Consider the following 15376-nt stretch of genomic DNA (forward strand, 5'->3'; position numbering starts at 1 on the left):
GACCTTTCCCACTCAATCCCTATCGATTGGCGTGGTCCACTGCTTAAGATAGCTTGACCGTGATGGTAGCCTGTGAGTGGACACAGCTCGCGATTTACTCACGTGACATAGCAGGGCATGTCATTAACTATGTCTCAAAGCCGTCCTCCCAGAGAAAAATAATTTAAACCGCTTCTAACAGTACATGTCATGGATGCCAGCAGGGTCATTGTCATCGTTTTAAAGTAGTCATTTACTGTATGCTAATGAATGGATATTCTGGACACGCACTCTTAAGAATTATATAGTTTACTTGATCCAATCTGGAAATTGTTTCAATGGTACAGCTAACTTGAAACTTTGATAACAGAAGCATGGCGCACCTGCTGCAAGACCCGTTGTTAATTATCAGTATCAATGCTTCGTCTAGCAATGTAATCAAGTCAGCAAGTCGTCCCCTGGTCTGACCTAAAGAACGGAAAATCAGCTCTCTCTAATACGTTCCCTGCTGAGTGCCACTGTTGCTGAAAGCAGGGATCTCATATTGTACCGATACGAGACTGGATGTCGCCATCACACAGCTACAAAGTAGCTTATCAGTCATGGCAAATTTACCTTAACGGTTAACGGAAATTAATTGTTGTCTTATTACTTGGCAATTCCATTGTTCCGTAACAATAATATTTTTACCCTATCTTAGCAACGTTGGTGCCCAGCAACGTAGAGTGATTGAATTTGCTTTACTGGATAATGGTATGAAAAGCATAGGAAAACGGAATATGGAACACAAAGTTACTCCACCTCTTGTATTTAATATACACAAATGCACATGACTGGTTAGAAAAGGCATTACATCCATAACAAATACAGGACGAGATTTATTTACGTCTTACGGTATGAAACTATGAATGGTGAAAGAGTTTAATTCATTTACGTCGAAAGAGATATATTTATGTATGTCGTACATCTGTTATGAAACTATCTAAACTACGTTCATTAATGCTTGTGTTTACATGAAAAATGACCTATTTTCTTTACACTTTTCACGTGTATCGCAGTGAGAGAAATCTGTTCTAGCTATGATTGTAGAACTTGCAAGACGAGACCAAAACTGTGGTGTATGGTATGTAATGATTATGCTTCTTCTTATCTGTAAAAAAATGCGATAATATCAGATGTAAAGATCTACTTTTTCTCTTTTAGTTTGCGTAATATGTCTGCACTCAGAATCTATGATACCTTGCTCTTCACTCTATGTGAAATCCAGACTCATCAATAATACCAATATGCATGGTTTCATGCGGTACACATAACCCCGCCAGACAACCATGAGAGAGATGTTCAACAAAGTAAAGCTTAAATTCAAGTTCAATCCAAAAATACGAGGAGAAAAAAAGGCGAAAGGAGAAGATGAAAGACCACAATATATCTATGGTGTCTGGGGTAAAGACAACTAGACCAATATTCGTTGTCTTTCAGTCTAATAAATACAGAGATTAATATCATTTCAACGAATATACTGCTGCTACCATTACCACAGTGTCCACCGATGACGCATGCACATCGTTGATGATTTGCGAGTTCACAGTTACCTCGACGCTAAAACATTAATGCAGACGATTAACGGCGATGTTGGTGGGGGATACAGATATACCCGTGTATGTGGGGGTGGGGGGTGGGTGGGGGTTGTGGTAGTGTGGGGGGTGGGTGGGGGTGGGTGGGGGTTGTGGTAGTGTGTGTGTGTGTGTGTGTATGTGTGTGTGTGTGTGGGGGTGTATGCTCTTAACGCGCCGTTATTATGATGTTGTTGGATACAGAAATATTATTGAGGGCCAGTATGCTCCCAAGGCTACTGCTTCTTCGATGTTGGTGCTGGATGTCCTCGAAAGATCAGTGGGGACCGTCTATTTGATATTCTAGGTGAAACACACCTACACAAATGTATCTTTTGTAGCAGGCAGTTTCTTGTTTTTCAACAGTTTGAAACATATAAATATATGTGATTACTCTATAGTGAAGCAAGACCATATAATACGCGATGTGGCCTCTTTGAGATTTCTTTATGTGTTTGTACTACTACTACTACTACTACTACTACTACTACTACTACTACTACCACTACAACTACTACCACTACTACTACTACTACCAATACTACTACTACTACTACCACTACTACTACTACTTCTACTAATACCACTACCACTACTACTACTACTACTACTACTACCACTACTGCTACCACTACTACTACTACTACCACTACTACTACTACTACTTCTACTAATACCACTACTACTACTACTACTACTACTACCACTACCACTACTACTGCTACCACTACTACTAGTACCACTACTACTACTACTACTACCACTACTACTACTACTACTACTACTACTACTACTACTACCACTACCACTACTACTAGTACCACTACTACTAGTACCACTACTACTACTACTACTACCACTACTACTACTACTACTACTACTACTACTACTTCTTCCACTACTACTACCACTATTACTACCACTACCACTACTACTACTACTACTACTACTACTACTACTACCACTACTACTACCACTACAACTACTGCCACTACTACTACTACTACTACTACTACTACTACCACTACTACCACTACTACTACTACTTCTACTAATACCACTACCACTACTACTACTACTACTACTACTACTACTACCACTACCACTACAACTACTGCCACTACTACTACTACTACTACTACTACCACTACTACTACCACTACTACTACTACTGGTACTACCACTACTACTGCTACTACCACTACTACTACTACTACTACCACTACTACTACTACTACTACTACTACCACTACTACTACTACCACCACCACTACTACTACTACTACCACCACTACTACTACTACTACTACTACCACTACTACTACCACTACTACTACTACCACTACTACTACTACTGATGATAATAATATGCCACGTGTACTGAGGATGATTGATCTTAAATGTTGATTGTGACTAATATTTATCTTTTCTTTCATTTTTTATACTTCCAGCAACAAATGTATTTTGGCAGATAGATGGCAGTGACTATCCGCTTGTGAATGCTAGATAATATCTATCGGAGGAAGAAGAATTTTATCAATTCAATAATATAGAGAATGCCTTATTGTACACCAGACAGAACCGTTTTACTGGAACATTCGTATTTATCAAGGCCCAAGAAGACCTGTGTTGCAACAAAATGAACTGGTTTAGAAATATGATCCAAACCACATGCATGTATGGTTTGTAGGATGAAGATCTTTCAATATTCAATGTTTCGTCCTTGAAGTGACACCCGTGGCGTTAGATTATCGATTGCTTCTTTTACAAAACATGTTTTTGAGACTGGGAAGAGATTCTGAAGAAGGCTTATAATCCCTCAAGGATCCTGCTAATTAGACATTCTTTTTGTAAGTGAACAATTTTCGTGTCACACGTTAAACCTATGGAAAAACATATTACGTAACAACCCCTTCAGATTCTGTTCATCATGGTAATGCCATGGCATAAATGTCGCCTCATAGTCCCAGTCAAACTCACCCAGGGCTGCTTCCAGTGTAGGCAACGTTAACGTCCAATTATCAATACACGGTGTGTCTACCTCTTCCAAACTTCTTGTTTCAGTATCCCACTATTATATCTATATATAGATTATTATATCTATTCCTGTCGCGGTAAACAGTAAAATGTAAAAATATGTACATGTACTTTATTGTTTTACGTCATGGATTCTAAGGTTTAAATAAATTTCCGCTAGACGTTGTCCTTTGAAGGAGGTCCTACATATTGCAACCTTGTATGAAGCATATCTTGTCAAAAAACAATGCGGTATTCATTTTCATTATTACTTCGTTGACATAACTATTTTTATGCTAAAAAGTCCTGCTGAAGTTGACAAAAGGTCCTTTTTATGTACTTCACAATGTAGATCTGCAAGTACAGGTCTCAACACACGAGCAACACTTGTCAGCTCATGACGGGCACATCTTATCGAATAAATTAATGTTCTGGTAATATTGCTATTACAGCAACGGTTAAATAACTACTTTAAGTAGCATTTAGACGAGGGTATGATGAACAAAGGAGTTAGTTCTGCGGACAATAGAGCCCAATCACTATATATGGAAAAAGCACAGTAAAAAAAGTGGAGTAAGATTGAACACAGTCTTTATTGTCTAGCGCTTTTAGCGCTTTCAACTCGTACCACGTATTTAATTACTCTTTAAATAGAGAGGCGGTCGGGTAGCCTAGTGATTAAAGCATTTGCTCTTCACGCCGAAGACCCGGGTATAATGTGTAAATAAGCTGGTGTCCCCCGTCGTGATAATGCTGGAATATTGCAAAATGCGGCATAAAAACCATACTCACGCACTCACTCACTATTGATGATACCACGTTCATGGTCGATTACATGTAAATTGATATATACAGAGTAAGGCCATCTATTTACAGAGTATCATCTGTTTACGGTGTATCATCTATTTACATGGTGTCCTGTATTTACAGTACAATCTATTTTCAGAGTACAATCTATTTACAGAGAACAATCTATTTAAAGAGCATCATCTGTCTACAGCTTATCGCCATCAATTTACAGAGTATCATGTGTTTACATGGTATCGTGTATTCACAGAGTACAATCTATCTACAGAGTACCATTTACTTGTATTTAAAGGGTATCATCTGTTCACAGAGCATCATATATTTACGGAATATCATCTATTTACAGAGTATAAGTTATTTCCATGTGATCTTCTCCAAATATTATTCTTACCGTTCTATTTTTACTGATGGGTCGAAGGATTGTGGCACAACTGCTAGTGCCACAGTCGTTGGATAAAAAATTATATCTTCTAGAATACCAGATCATTGCTCCATATTCATTGCTGAAGCCAAGGCTATACTGGCATCACTGGAATATATTCAGCACCAAAGTAAATGTACACGGCATATCATTCTCTGATTCATTGTCATGCCTACAGACACTAAAAATTGTCAACTCGACTCATCCACTGACTCTTGCTACTTTAGAATTATTTAATACCCTTGCAACTGGCCAATACGACATTGTCTTTTGTTGGTTGCCCAGTCATGTTGGAATTGTTGGCAACAAAATGGTTGATGCTGCAGCTAAAGCACCTCTCAACAAATCTATGACATCACTTCTTCTTCCATACAGTGACTATAAGCCTATTATAAGATGTTACATCAGAGATCTTATGCAAAAGAAGTGGGACACCCAAGTAGGTATAAATAAATTACATGAAATAAAACCAACTATTGGTTACACCTACTTGGGTTGTCAGTCCAGATTTGAAGAGGTCATAAAACGACGATGTCGTATTGGCCATAACAGGTACACACGGCCATATACACATGAGCACTTATTGAAAGACCCTCTGATGTGTATCCCTTGTGATAAAAGAATCACGGTCAAGCATGTCCTGCTTGACTGCATTGATTTTTCCATCGCAAGGGATAAATATTTCAAAGCATCAACTACGAAGGACCTTTTCACAGCGTGAATTCTAATTTAATCATTTACGTTTTAAAAGAAATATTTTCGTTGCAACATTTTTGAAGATCATGTTTTGTAATTACGTAATTATCTTTTAAATTGGTTTGAGTAAATTTGATTATCTGCGATTGTAAGTGGCTTTTCTCTCAAGGGGGTTGACGTAGCGCAAAATTATTGTCCCTCTGTGGGAGTATATAAGACCACATCATTCAAAGTATGTTTATTTCCACCATAGTTTTAATCGTAGTATAGTTGTAATTTGAATTGTTGGCTTAACCTTCCAGCAATCTCCAGTACCCAGAGGGATGGTGAAATCCTGCTGGAGTACCACTTTGGTAGCAGAAGTACCGTTAGTCCCCATGGTTCCTAGTGTGGTTACTTACCTTTGGTTGCTGGTGATCTCTAGCCCATTTTTCTTTTGTATTATTTTGAATAGTCTAAATTTTATGATGACATGCTGGTTTTAAATCGACGTATGTGATAATCCAGTTCATGTTCGTGTATCAGTAATATATAACGTGATGTAGTCTTCTCGTGATGTTAACTTCTCGTCACTATTTGTCTGAAATATTGCCGATGTGACTATAAACCTTAACTCACTCACTCACTCACTCTATTTGATCGTCGGTCAACAGAGTATCATCTATTGACATAGTTTCATCTATTTACGGAGTTATGCATAGAATACAACTTGTTCCACAGGATAAACTAACTGATAAGACAAACACACATGTACCCGGTGACTCTATTGACCAATGACATGTGAATTGCTGTGGTGGAATTTAGGTAAAGTACCAGTGTCCAGGTCTACGAATGTGCAGTTGTGTATCACGCTCATACCTGTATAGAACAGAAATATGACAACGTACTTATTTTCCTTTCTTTATTATCTTAATTGCCTTCCCCTCCACTATCACCGGATGCATTTATTCCCGCTCTCTTATTCTCATCCTGTTTTTCCTTCTAGCTATTGGAAACTGAATGCCATAGATTTGCTGGTACCATGGTAATCCTTGCCGCAGACGATGAGAGAATTACGCTATCGTCTTCATCTTAACCACAGGCCATTTTGATATTTGCTGGTGTGACTTATATTAGCTCCGCCAGAGAGCGGATCATTGCCATCACAAGGTGAACTTTTATGCTTTACCTCCCAGAACTGAGGTAATGGACCACAATATAGGTACAAGAGCCACTCATACCTGAAGGCTACACGTGTTTTCTAATCTCGTTCAATGAAATATCGTTTCATCCGTTTCTGAAGATGTTGCCACAGGTCATAATATTTTGTACCATCCGGTAAATGTGATGGAATCTCTTGTGAATGAAGAGTCATTTGATCTGTGCAAAAAAATCTTTTTAAAATTTACTTTGTGGCTAAAAAATGTTATTCTCTCATCTTTGACTTCAATTTTCTCAGCAACTGAGCAAGCACCTACGGGCTTTCAATGTTTGTGTATAAGTTTGCGTCCATAATGTCAGTTCCTTAAGAATATGCGCGGAACATTTCTTTTGAGATCAGTATTGACAGGTATATGACACATTATGAAAATTTGCTTTTGAAACCGATTCAAAACTCCCTTCTCGCATTTTATGAGTGAGTGAGTTTGGTTTTAGCTTTGAGCAATATTCCAGCACTGTCAAGGGGGGGGGGGGGGGGGGGGGGGGGACACCAGGAATGAGCTTCACACATTGTACCCATGTCGAGAATCAAGCCCAGGTCTTTGGCGTGACGAGCTATCTCGCATTTGGAGCGTGGAAATATTAATTTTCATGTATAAGCTTTTTAACGATCTTTGCACCCCATCCCAGAGGAATCACTGTGTTTACGAAAGGATTTTGTGAAGTTTGTTTGACGTCATTTTCACTCTGGTTTTAATAATCACAGGTTTCAAACATGAAATATGTCATGGTTTAGTGGGATTCATGAAATATATGAACGCGACTTTTTGAACTGAAGAAAACAATTTTTATGATGGTGTACCACTAAACGTGATTCCGAGTCTAATGCCACACTTCGCCATCACACTGGAAAAGTCTAATTTCCTGAACTCATTAATTCACGAGATGCTGACAACTATTGTCCCCCAGAAAAAAACTTTTGTGACGTTGTGAAATTGTGCTCATGCATGTAAAATAAAAGTTACCAATCCTGCATAAGGTTGACACTTTAAAGAAGACTGATCACTGGGATTATTGTTCTTACAAATACCGCAACCTTTTTGAGCTGGTTTTCAAATACTCAATTTGACTCGTTATAATGTCACGGAAATAATTGAATTTCTAAGCATTTCAATGAACCAGTTGCTGGTATGATGCCAATTAACAACGTTATGTGCATTAAAACAACGAATATTAAAGAACGTCGGCATGGTTTTGTACTGAATTCGCAAATTACAAAGGTTACGTTTTCAGCGTGAGTTAATCTAGCCGGTGAATTTGTACTGTGATTAAGACAGTTCCTTCATTTCAGTTCACGCCATTATCGGCACGATCTGAAACCCCAAAGCATGTTGGAATAAGATAAAATTTCCTATTACGTGATGTTGACGCAGCCTTTTGTCTTTCTCGCGCCCTCGGGAAGCAGGCTTGTCGGTGTGTTCGGCGGTGTATAGCATTTCAAATCAAAGTCTGGGAATTAGGAGAAAATCGTGACTTTGACTGTTTTGTCGCGATCGTGATTAAGGATGAAGTTGTGATGGTTGGGCACAGAAGGTGGTATTTCAGTATAACACTATATTCTTATGTCACGTTAAGTTGATGACGCTAGTTATAACAAACCGCCATTTACCGATCCCGCATTTATGGAAATATGAGCATTCAACCATTGTGCGTATTTGGCTGTTTCTAGTTAATATGATAAAACAGCGGGGAAATAGGTGGCAGCATGTGTTACTAACACCTCGTTACCATGTTCGATTACGATAACCACTTTTAATACGGTGTTTATGATTCATGTGGTACATATCAAGCCAAAAAGGAAGATTAGGTCACATTTTGTGGCCCAAAACAGCAAGATATGAACCGTTTTGACTTCCAGAGTAAAACGGTGTTACCCTCAATGTTCTTATTGACGGTGACCCTGCCCTTCATGGAAGCCATCACTGACACAATGTCGAAGCAGACTCGAGTTTGTATATTTTCGATGCTTCAATACAGCGTTGTAAAACTAACTGGAACTGCTTTTTGGCAATCACATTGACTTATTTTTTCCCAAATCGATAGGAGCAGGATGCAGATTCAGTTGATTCAGGAAATGAACGATGTTGATTGCACAGCACCGGTGCAAGTGCCAGACAGTAGGACCACGATTAAGTTTGCGGAACTGTTGGATTTCGGGTTAGAATACATCCCCAACAACGTATGCTGATCGTATGTGGCGACCAAATTGATCGGGTGGTTGGACCCGGTGACTTGCTTATTGCTTATGTCATCGGACCCCCACGGCGGTCCAGGTCCAGACTCCATTATACATATTATATATATATATTAAATTACCGTCATACAGCAGCAATATTGTCGAATGCGGTGTTAAAGAACAATCAGATCTTAAGGTTCACTGCGGCCTAATAGGTATGCGCTTTAATTACTATTATTTGAATAAATACTTAACTAAAGATGTTGATCGTTGCAGATGAAGTCGGTTGCACACTTGCCGAAACACTTTTTCAGTGCGTATGAAAGGATAGGTTAGCAATGCCCATGTTGTTACATCGTTACATTTAAATACATGTCTTATGTGGGTAATAAATAAAATACCACACCATTTGTGATACCATTTTTACGACACGAGTGGACTGTCTGTGGAATGTGATGGTATCTCTATCTGTTACTGATATACAGACGAGGGCATCCTCAGGTCCTGGAGACAATCGCCTCTGCTTTAATTGTTTGACGTCATCTTACTTCAGTAAAAATCGCTATGTGTGCCGACTGGACATAAATATCGAATTTGTCTCTTGTTAATATAATATGGACATTTTTTTTCAAAACCTTTCAGATTAATCTCTACTTTAAATTGATCGAACATTAACGCTAACAACTGCAAATATTACACGAACAGTAATAAGTTGGAAAATGAGTCCAAATATTTGATGCCATGTATCTCTGTAATGGTTACAAATCAAGCTTGTGAATTATACTTTTGTGTTCCTAAGATACTGTAGTTTTAAAATACAATGAGGAGTTAAAATATGATTTTTGACCAAAAAGATCCTTTATCTCATGGTCGGTCTAACACGCATGCATGCACACACGCACACACACGGACGCACGCACGCACGCACGCACGCACGCACATCAATCATAATGTGTTGCATATGTATAGATAGGTCTCACGCCAATGCTTCGTTTAGCATACACCGGCGAAAACATTCTGGTTCCGTTTATATGAGGGAGATCACCGCCTGCTTGTCTGGTGCTTCAGATAGTAGGAAGCGTTTCTTTGAATGGCAATTTAAGGTATGTCAACATGTAGGAGTAAAACAAACTTGATGAAACGTATTTCCACAGCGAGGAAGCGTCGCTGATGACACACAGATTGCACCTATTGTGGAAATGAAAAATCATTTATAGTTCATTCTACACAGAACACAAAAGTACAAGCTTATCTTAAAGCGTCATATGCAAGTTAAATGACACATATAGACAAAATGCTGTCTTGGAAGGAATCCAGTTTGGGAGTGCTTTGTGTTGGACCCGGAGTGGGTGTATCCTCGCTAGGGAAGCTATGATTGTAAAGCTATGATCAAAGTTATTACTGCCCGTTTCCTTGGTAATGCTAAAATGCTGACACGGTAGCTACACAAAACTGTGCCATTGCAACATCGAGGCTGGATGGAGACATTTCTGTGCTGAGGATAGGACGCGCGGCTGAACAGTCAGGGAGACGTCATCTTTGGGTTTTCACCAGACATCAGCGGTTACCTCCCCTCCACTAGGCTATGCCATCCCACAATTGGAACTAACAGATTTGTAGTAATTGAATTGTCAACGGACATTCCCAGCAAGCGAAGCAGAGCGAATGACAAGCATGGGATCAACGTACTGCGGGTGAGTTCCGTTAATGAGACTTCACATGTATTTCTGTCATGAGAGATTGGTGTGTTTTGTATTGTAATGTGTCTCTTATTTCACACAGTGTATCCTTATCTATAACACAGTGATAGGCAAGTGGAGTGGAGCGGTTAATATCATGATGATGATGTGACTTGCATGTTCTGATGGACTGGGGACTGCGCTCAGCTAGCACACTAACTTGAGTAAAGAAACACTGGAATGATCATTGGTGATACATATACTGTCTACATGCTTATACATGTCACTGTGTATATCAAACGATGCTCGTTACATTAAATGCAGTTATAGCTGTTTAGTCACTCTCTTGACTGTACAAAACGTAATTCACAGACATACATACCGAAACATGTGATAGTACCACTGAAGATTCAACCTGACATGTTCAAGAAGAACTGATTGTTCACCAGTGAGTCCGTTTGTTTTTACTCCGCTGTTAGACTGGGGAACAGGCATCACACATTGTACCAATTTAGGGAGTCGAACCTGACCTTTAGCACAATTAACTAACGCTTAAACCACTAGGCTTATTTACTACTGGGAGGTGGGTAGACTAGTGGTTAAAGCGTTAGATCCTCTCGCCAAAGACCCGCGATCGATTCCAAACATCCGTACTATGTGGTGTCGTGATATTCCTGGAATATGGCTAACAACGGCGTATAACTATACTCAGTCACTCTACTACTGCCGAGGACATTCCATGAACAGCGAGCACTAAGAATCAAATTGAATTCATGAAGAACCAACTGATAAGCATAAACAATCTGGTGATATTTCTAAATGACTAAAAAAGGCCTGTCCTTTCTCAGATCTGTTTTAGAGTTATGTTTTGCCTAAAAAAAACATTTACACAGAATCTGAACTTGTTTATTATGCCACACTATCTTATGTGCAAAACATCACTCTGGCGTAAACAATCTCCTACCACTCGTTGTGCTCGTAGAAATTTCAAGCATGTATACCTTGTATTGATCATTTAGTTAAAATATGTGTTTCGCAAATGCCGATGTATGATACACAGTACAGAGCTTTGTATGTACACAGAAACACGCGTGGCTTTCCAACCGGTATCAACAGATAAACCCTAATGCCAATTTTAGTATAGATGATATCTATATCAGGGCGTATAGCATTGTAGCACTTGAACATTGATGAATATTTCTATTGTATTGAGGATGACAAGGTCCTTGATGTTTAGGTTGTAGCAGGTTGTGCTTATTTCGACAATACCTGGCTTGACTTGCCACTGTTGAAATCGTTTTCTAGTTTATAGTGCACTGCTACAGTAACAGAGCGAAAGTTACACCTTCACCAATCAGTTTAATGTCCGTCTGGACGTGTGTAATACTCGTCTGCCTCCGCCGGAACGTGTAATGTGAAGTCGATTTATCTCCTTTGTTCATGAAAAGGTTACTAAACACTTGAAAGTAGTACCGAGTCGGTATTTGCTTTGAAATAGATACAAAGATTATACTATCGACCGCCTGACAAGGTAAGATTTTGACCACTGAAGATGAATTTTTGTCTGCCATAGAAACTCACTAAATTCACATTTTGCCGTTTGGCTTGATTAAAATTATAATTTAATTTATGTAGTGGAGGATTGCGCTGTATCAATGTCGAATATACAATGGAAATAATTAAGAACGTAAATGTGTACGTACATACCCCACAACATCAGATCGGAATTAATGACCCCCCCCCCCCCCCCCCCCTCCCCCACCACCACCAAATAACAGTGCGTATGTTTCCATTACAACGGCTATATTCATTTCTCCGATGAAGGGTAACCGCTTAAACTGAAGTCCATTTTCGTGTTTACGTCTCACGAATTGTGTACCTAAAAAAAAGGGTGTTTAGTAACCAAATAACTTCTTTTGCGCATTTTGCACCTGTTTTATTATGTTATTAATTGTTGCGCTGAAACGACCACCACATTAATCATAACATGTGTAGCGTGTGTGCCTAGCATGAAGTTTTCCATTCTCCAGTAATGTGTGTCACACTTTAACAGCAAGGAAGTACCATCCATTCCAAGTTGTTCTTTTCTGGCAATCAACGGATTTTCTTGTGATTCAATGAGGCAGAATGACCGAAGGTGAAGGAACTCTTTTCTGTCAAAAACTTCTGGGCACACATAAATCATCATGTCACTATGAAATACTCTTTTCTTTCAAAAGATGCACTGAAAGGGGAGAGTGACTGATGCTTAACATTAGCCTTGTCACTGGGAAGAATTACTTTATAGTCAAGGTGGTGTTAAAGGAACTCAAAACAGCTGGTCATGTCTGTGAGTAGCTTTTATATAACTCTGTCTTTATCGCCTATCAGAATGGTATATAAGGTCACCTTTTGAAAATGAAAAGAAGATATTCATTAGCAAATTTGTACAGGTAATATAAGTAGTATTTTCTTTATTTGTACCTCAACATAAGGAAATTGAGTCCGGCATCTTCCTTATAGAGAATAGTTTCACAAAGAAATAGTTTTGTTATGTACATATATATCAGGCGTGATAAGCATTATCACATGTGCATTACCATATACATCTAATAAGGTGGGTTGTTTCCATTCGTTTACATTTACCTTAGAGTGGTAATTTAATAAAACATGCCCAGGTGTAACAAGCTGTGAAAGTGACAACATTGTACGCAGATGAGTAAATCTAATCACATGTCATCAGTAATCAATTATCAGTATTTAATTTCATCTACATTTGCCCTGTGTGCAGATTCCTTGTTGCACTCATACCCAAAATTGATTAAATGCGTCATATCAATATGTCTGCCTACACACGCTTAACCAGCAATTGACACAACCATTATTTAATGCTCACGAAATTGTAAAGCATCCCTTACAGGAACGTCGAAAAAGTATAAGCGTGGCATTCAAGATGCTTCCATATGATGCTTATGGGGAAACGCCTTTATTCTTCATCCTGTTTTACGTTTATTGTTTTGAAACGATGCCAGGTATCAAAAGTCTAGCACGAATTTAAATGATAATAAAGTGCTAACTATTTCCCTGTAATACAATGAACACATTATCGGCGACAGCCTCGTGCAAGGATTTGAATGTGTAATGGCAATTTGCACATCGCTACTCATATGTATATTCAGCACAGATTTTGTTCTAATTCTGAAGTGGCTATATAGTTGAGCGAGATTCAAAGGTTAATGGAATAGCCATGTTCGTCAATACAACCGCCAGGTTGGCCCCAGTGTAATTCTGTAGACTATGCCATATTTGGCCTCATCACAACATGAAACAATTGTCCAGGTGTCAAGGATCTTGTTAATTGACAAGTAGCTTCTTGACCTGACACGCGTTTTAAGAGTAATGTGACAGACGATCGAATGGCAAATGCTATTTACATTCTACCATCATGGTAATGTATATATGAGCGTATTTTGTAATCGTGCGGATACATAAAATATTTTTGTAGCTTATGACTTGATGACTTAAAATGTCAAATACCTTGGAATCTTATTATTATTATGATGATGATGATGATGTACAAATTAAAATAATAAAATGCAGCAAAGAGGGTTTGGGTGATCCTGGAACAGTTAGGCTGGTTAGGCTCATCGTCAGCTCAGGGCCCTACCCAATCTACACATCGAAAGGAACTTCTCACAGGAAGCCTTGCCTAGTCCAACCCACCTAGAACTTTTCGGAGAATGTGAAGACTCCCCAACACTGCAGCCATCTTTATTCCTGGCAGCAAACCTTAGTACTTTCTCAATGTCATTTAACCGATGGGGAGGTACTAATCCTCAGGCATCGTGTACATTTGGGAGTCTGACAACGTGGTACTCGGGATGCAAGCGTGACATGTCGAAAGCGAGGTCTGCATATTTGCCATGTTTTCCTGAATCTTGTCAATCACATCAGTGTCACAAAGGACAGAAAAATAAATGATTTCATTGGATTTATCATGACGCCCTCTACATATTCTGCCATGGATGGACCTCTGAGTCAAAACAACAAGCATTGCGAAGACGGTAATAAAATGATCGAGCCACAAAATCATGTCGCTTCAGAAACTGTGTTTGTGCCAAAGATGGGCATCCACTGACAATATGTTGCACAGTCTCATTAAATTCATTACATAATTTACATTTTCATATTTACATTGTGATGCAAAATCACACATTGACGGTTTCGAGTGTGTCTGTCTCACTTTTCAGGTCAGCCGACTTCATCAAAATGAGGTGAGGTGAGGTGAGATGAAATGGGGTTTAACGTCGCGTCCAAGATTATTGCAATTATATAGCAACGTGCATGTACGTGTGTTTGTTTGTGAGGCTGCTTGTACTAGTCCGGACTGATGCCGATTCATAGTGCTAGCTCACTGAGATACCATGTCGCAGTTTAATATGAATACCCCACTCAGACACAGTACACTGACCACGAGCCGACCGGTCCTTGTTTTAGCCCCTTAATGCCGAACGCCAGACAGGGTAACAACAAATACCATCTTTTAACGTCTTTTGGTATGACGAGGCCGGGGATCGGATCCCGGACCTTCCGCTCTTTGGGCGGACGTCATCAAAACGAAGACCACTGAAGGGTTGCTTTTCTTCTCAACTCGATGCAGTGGTCGTTGGTATAGCCTCTTTCTGTGCCGATTTGACATGGCACTTCGCATGCTTGACACTCATTCCAATACCGTCAAACAGTTCAGAACCATCACCCAAATCAACATTGACGTTGAGATTATGTCCCACATCCTTGGCACGTTTAAGAA

The 15376-nt window shown here is 39.2% G+C and overlaps 1 protein-coding gene across 2 annotated transcripts in view; it reads left to right on the forward strand.

Moving 5' to 3' along the window:
- Nucleotides 1-15376, forward strand: part of LOC139470895 (G-protein coupled receptor dmsr-1-like) — a 126974-nt gene that overhangs the window by 7256 nt on the left and 104342 nt on the right. Inside the window, exon 1 of one of the 2 annotated variants that reach the window (XM_071253222.1) lies at nucleotides 10576-10602. The exons of the other annotated variant lie outside the window; for it this stretch is intronic. Within the exon in view, the coding sequence (XP_071109323.1) occupies nucleotides 10583-10602 (20 nt within the window). The 5' untranslated portion in view covers nucleotides 10576-10582. Of the gene's footprint in view, nucleotides 1-10575; nucleotides 10603-15376 lie in introns of those variants that run through there. 2 annotated transcript variants of the gene reach the window in all.

The sequence above is a fragment of the Haliotis cracherodii genome, unplaced genomic scaffold, assembly GCF_022045235.1.
Source record: "Haliotis cracherodii isolate W230 unplaced genomic scaffold, xgHalCrac1.p SCAF_21, whole genome shotgun sequence".
Classification (NCBI taxonomy): Eukaryota; Metazoa; Mollusca; class Gastropoda; order Lepetellida; family Haliotidae; genus Haliotis; species Haliotis cracherodii.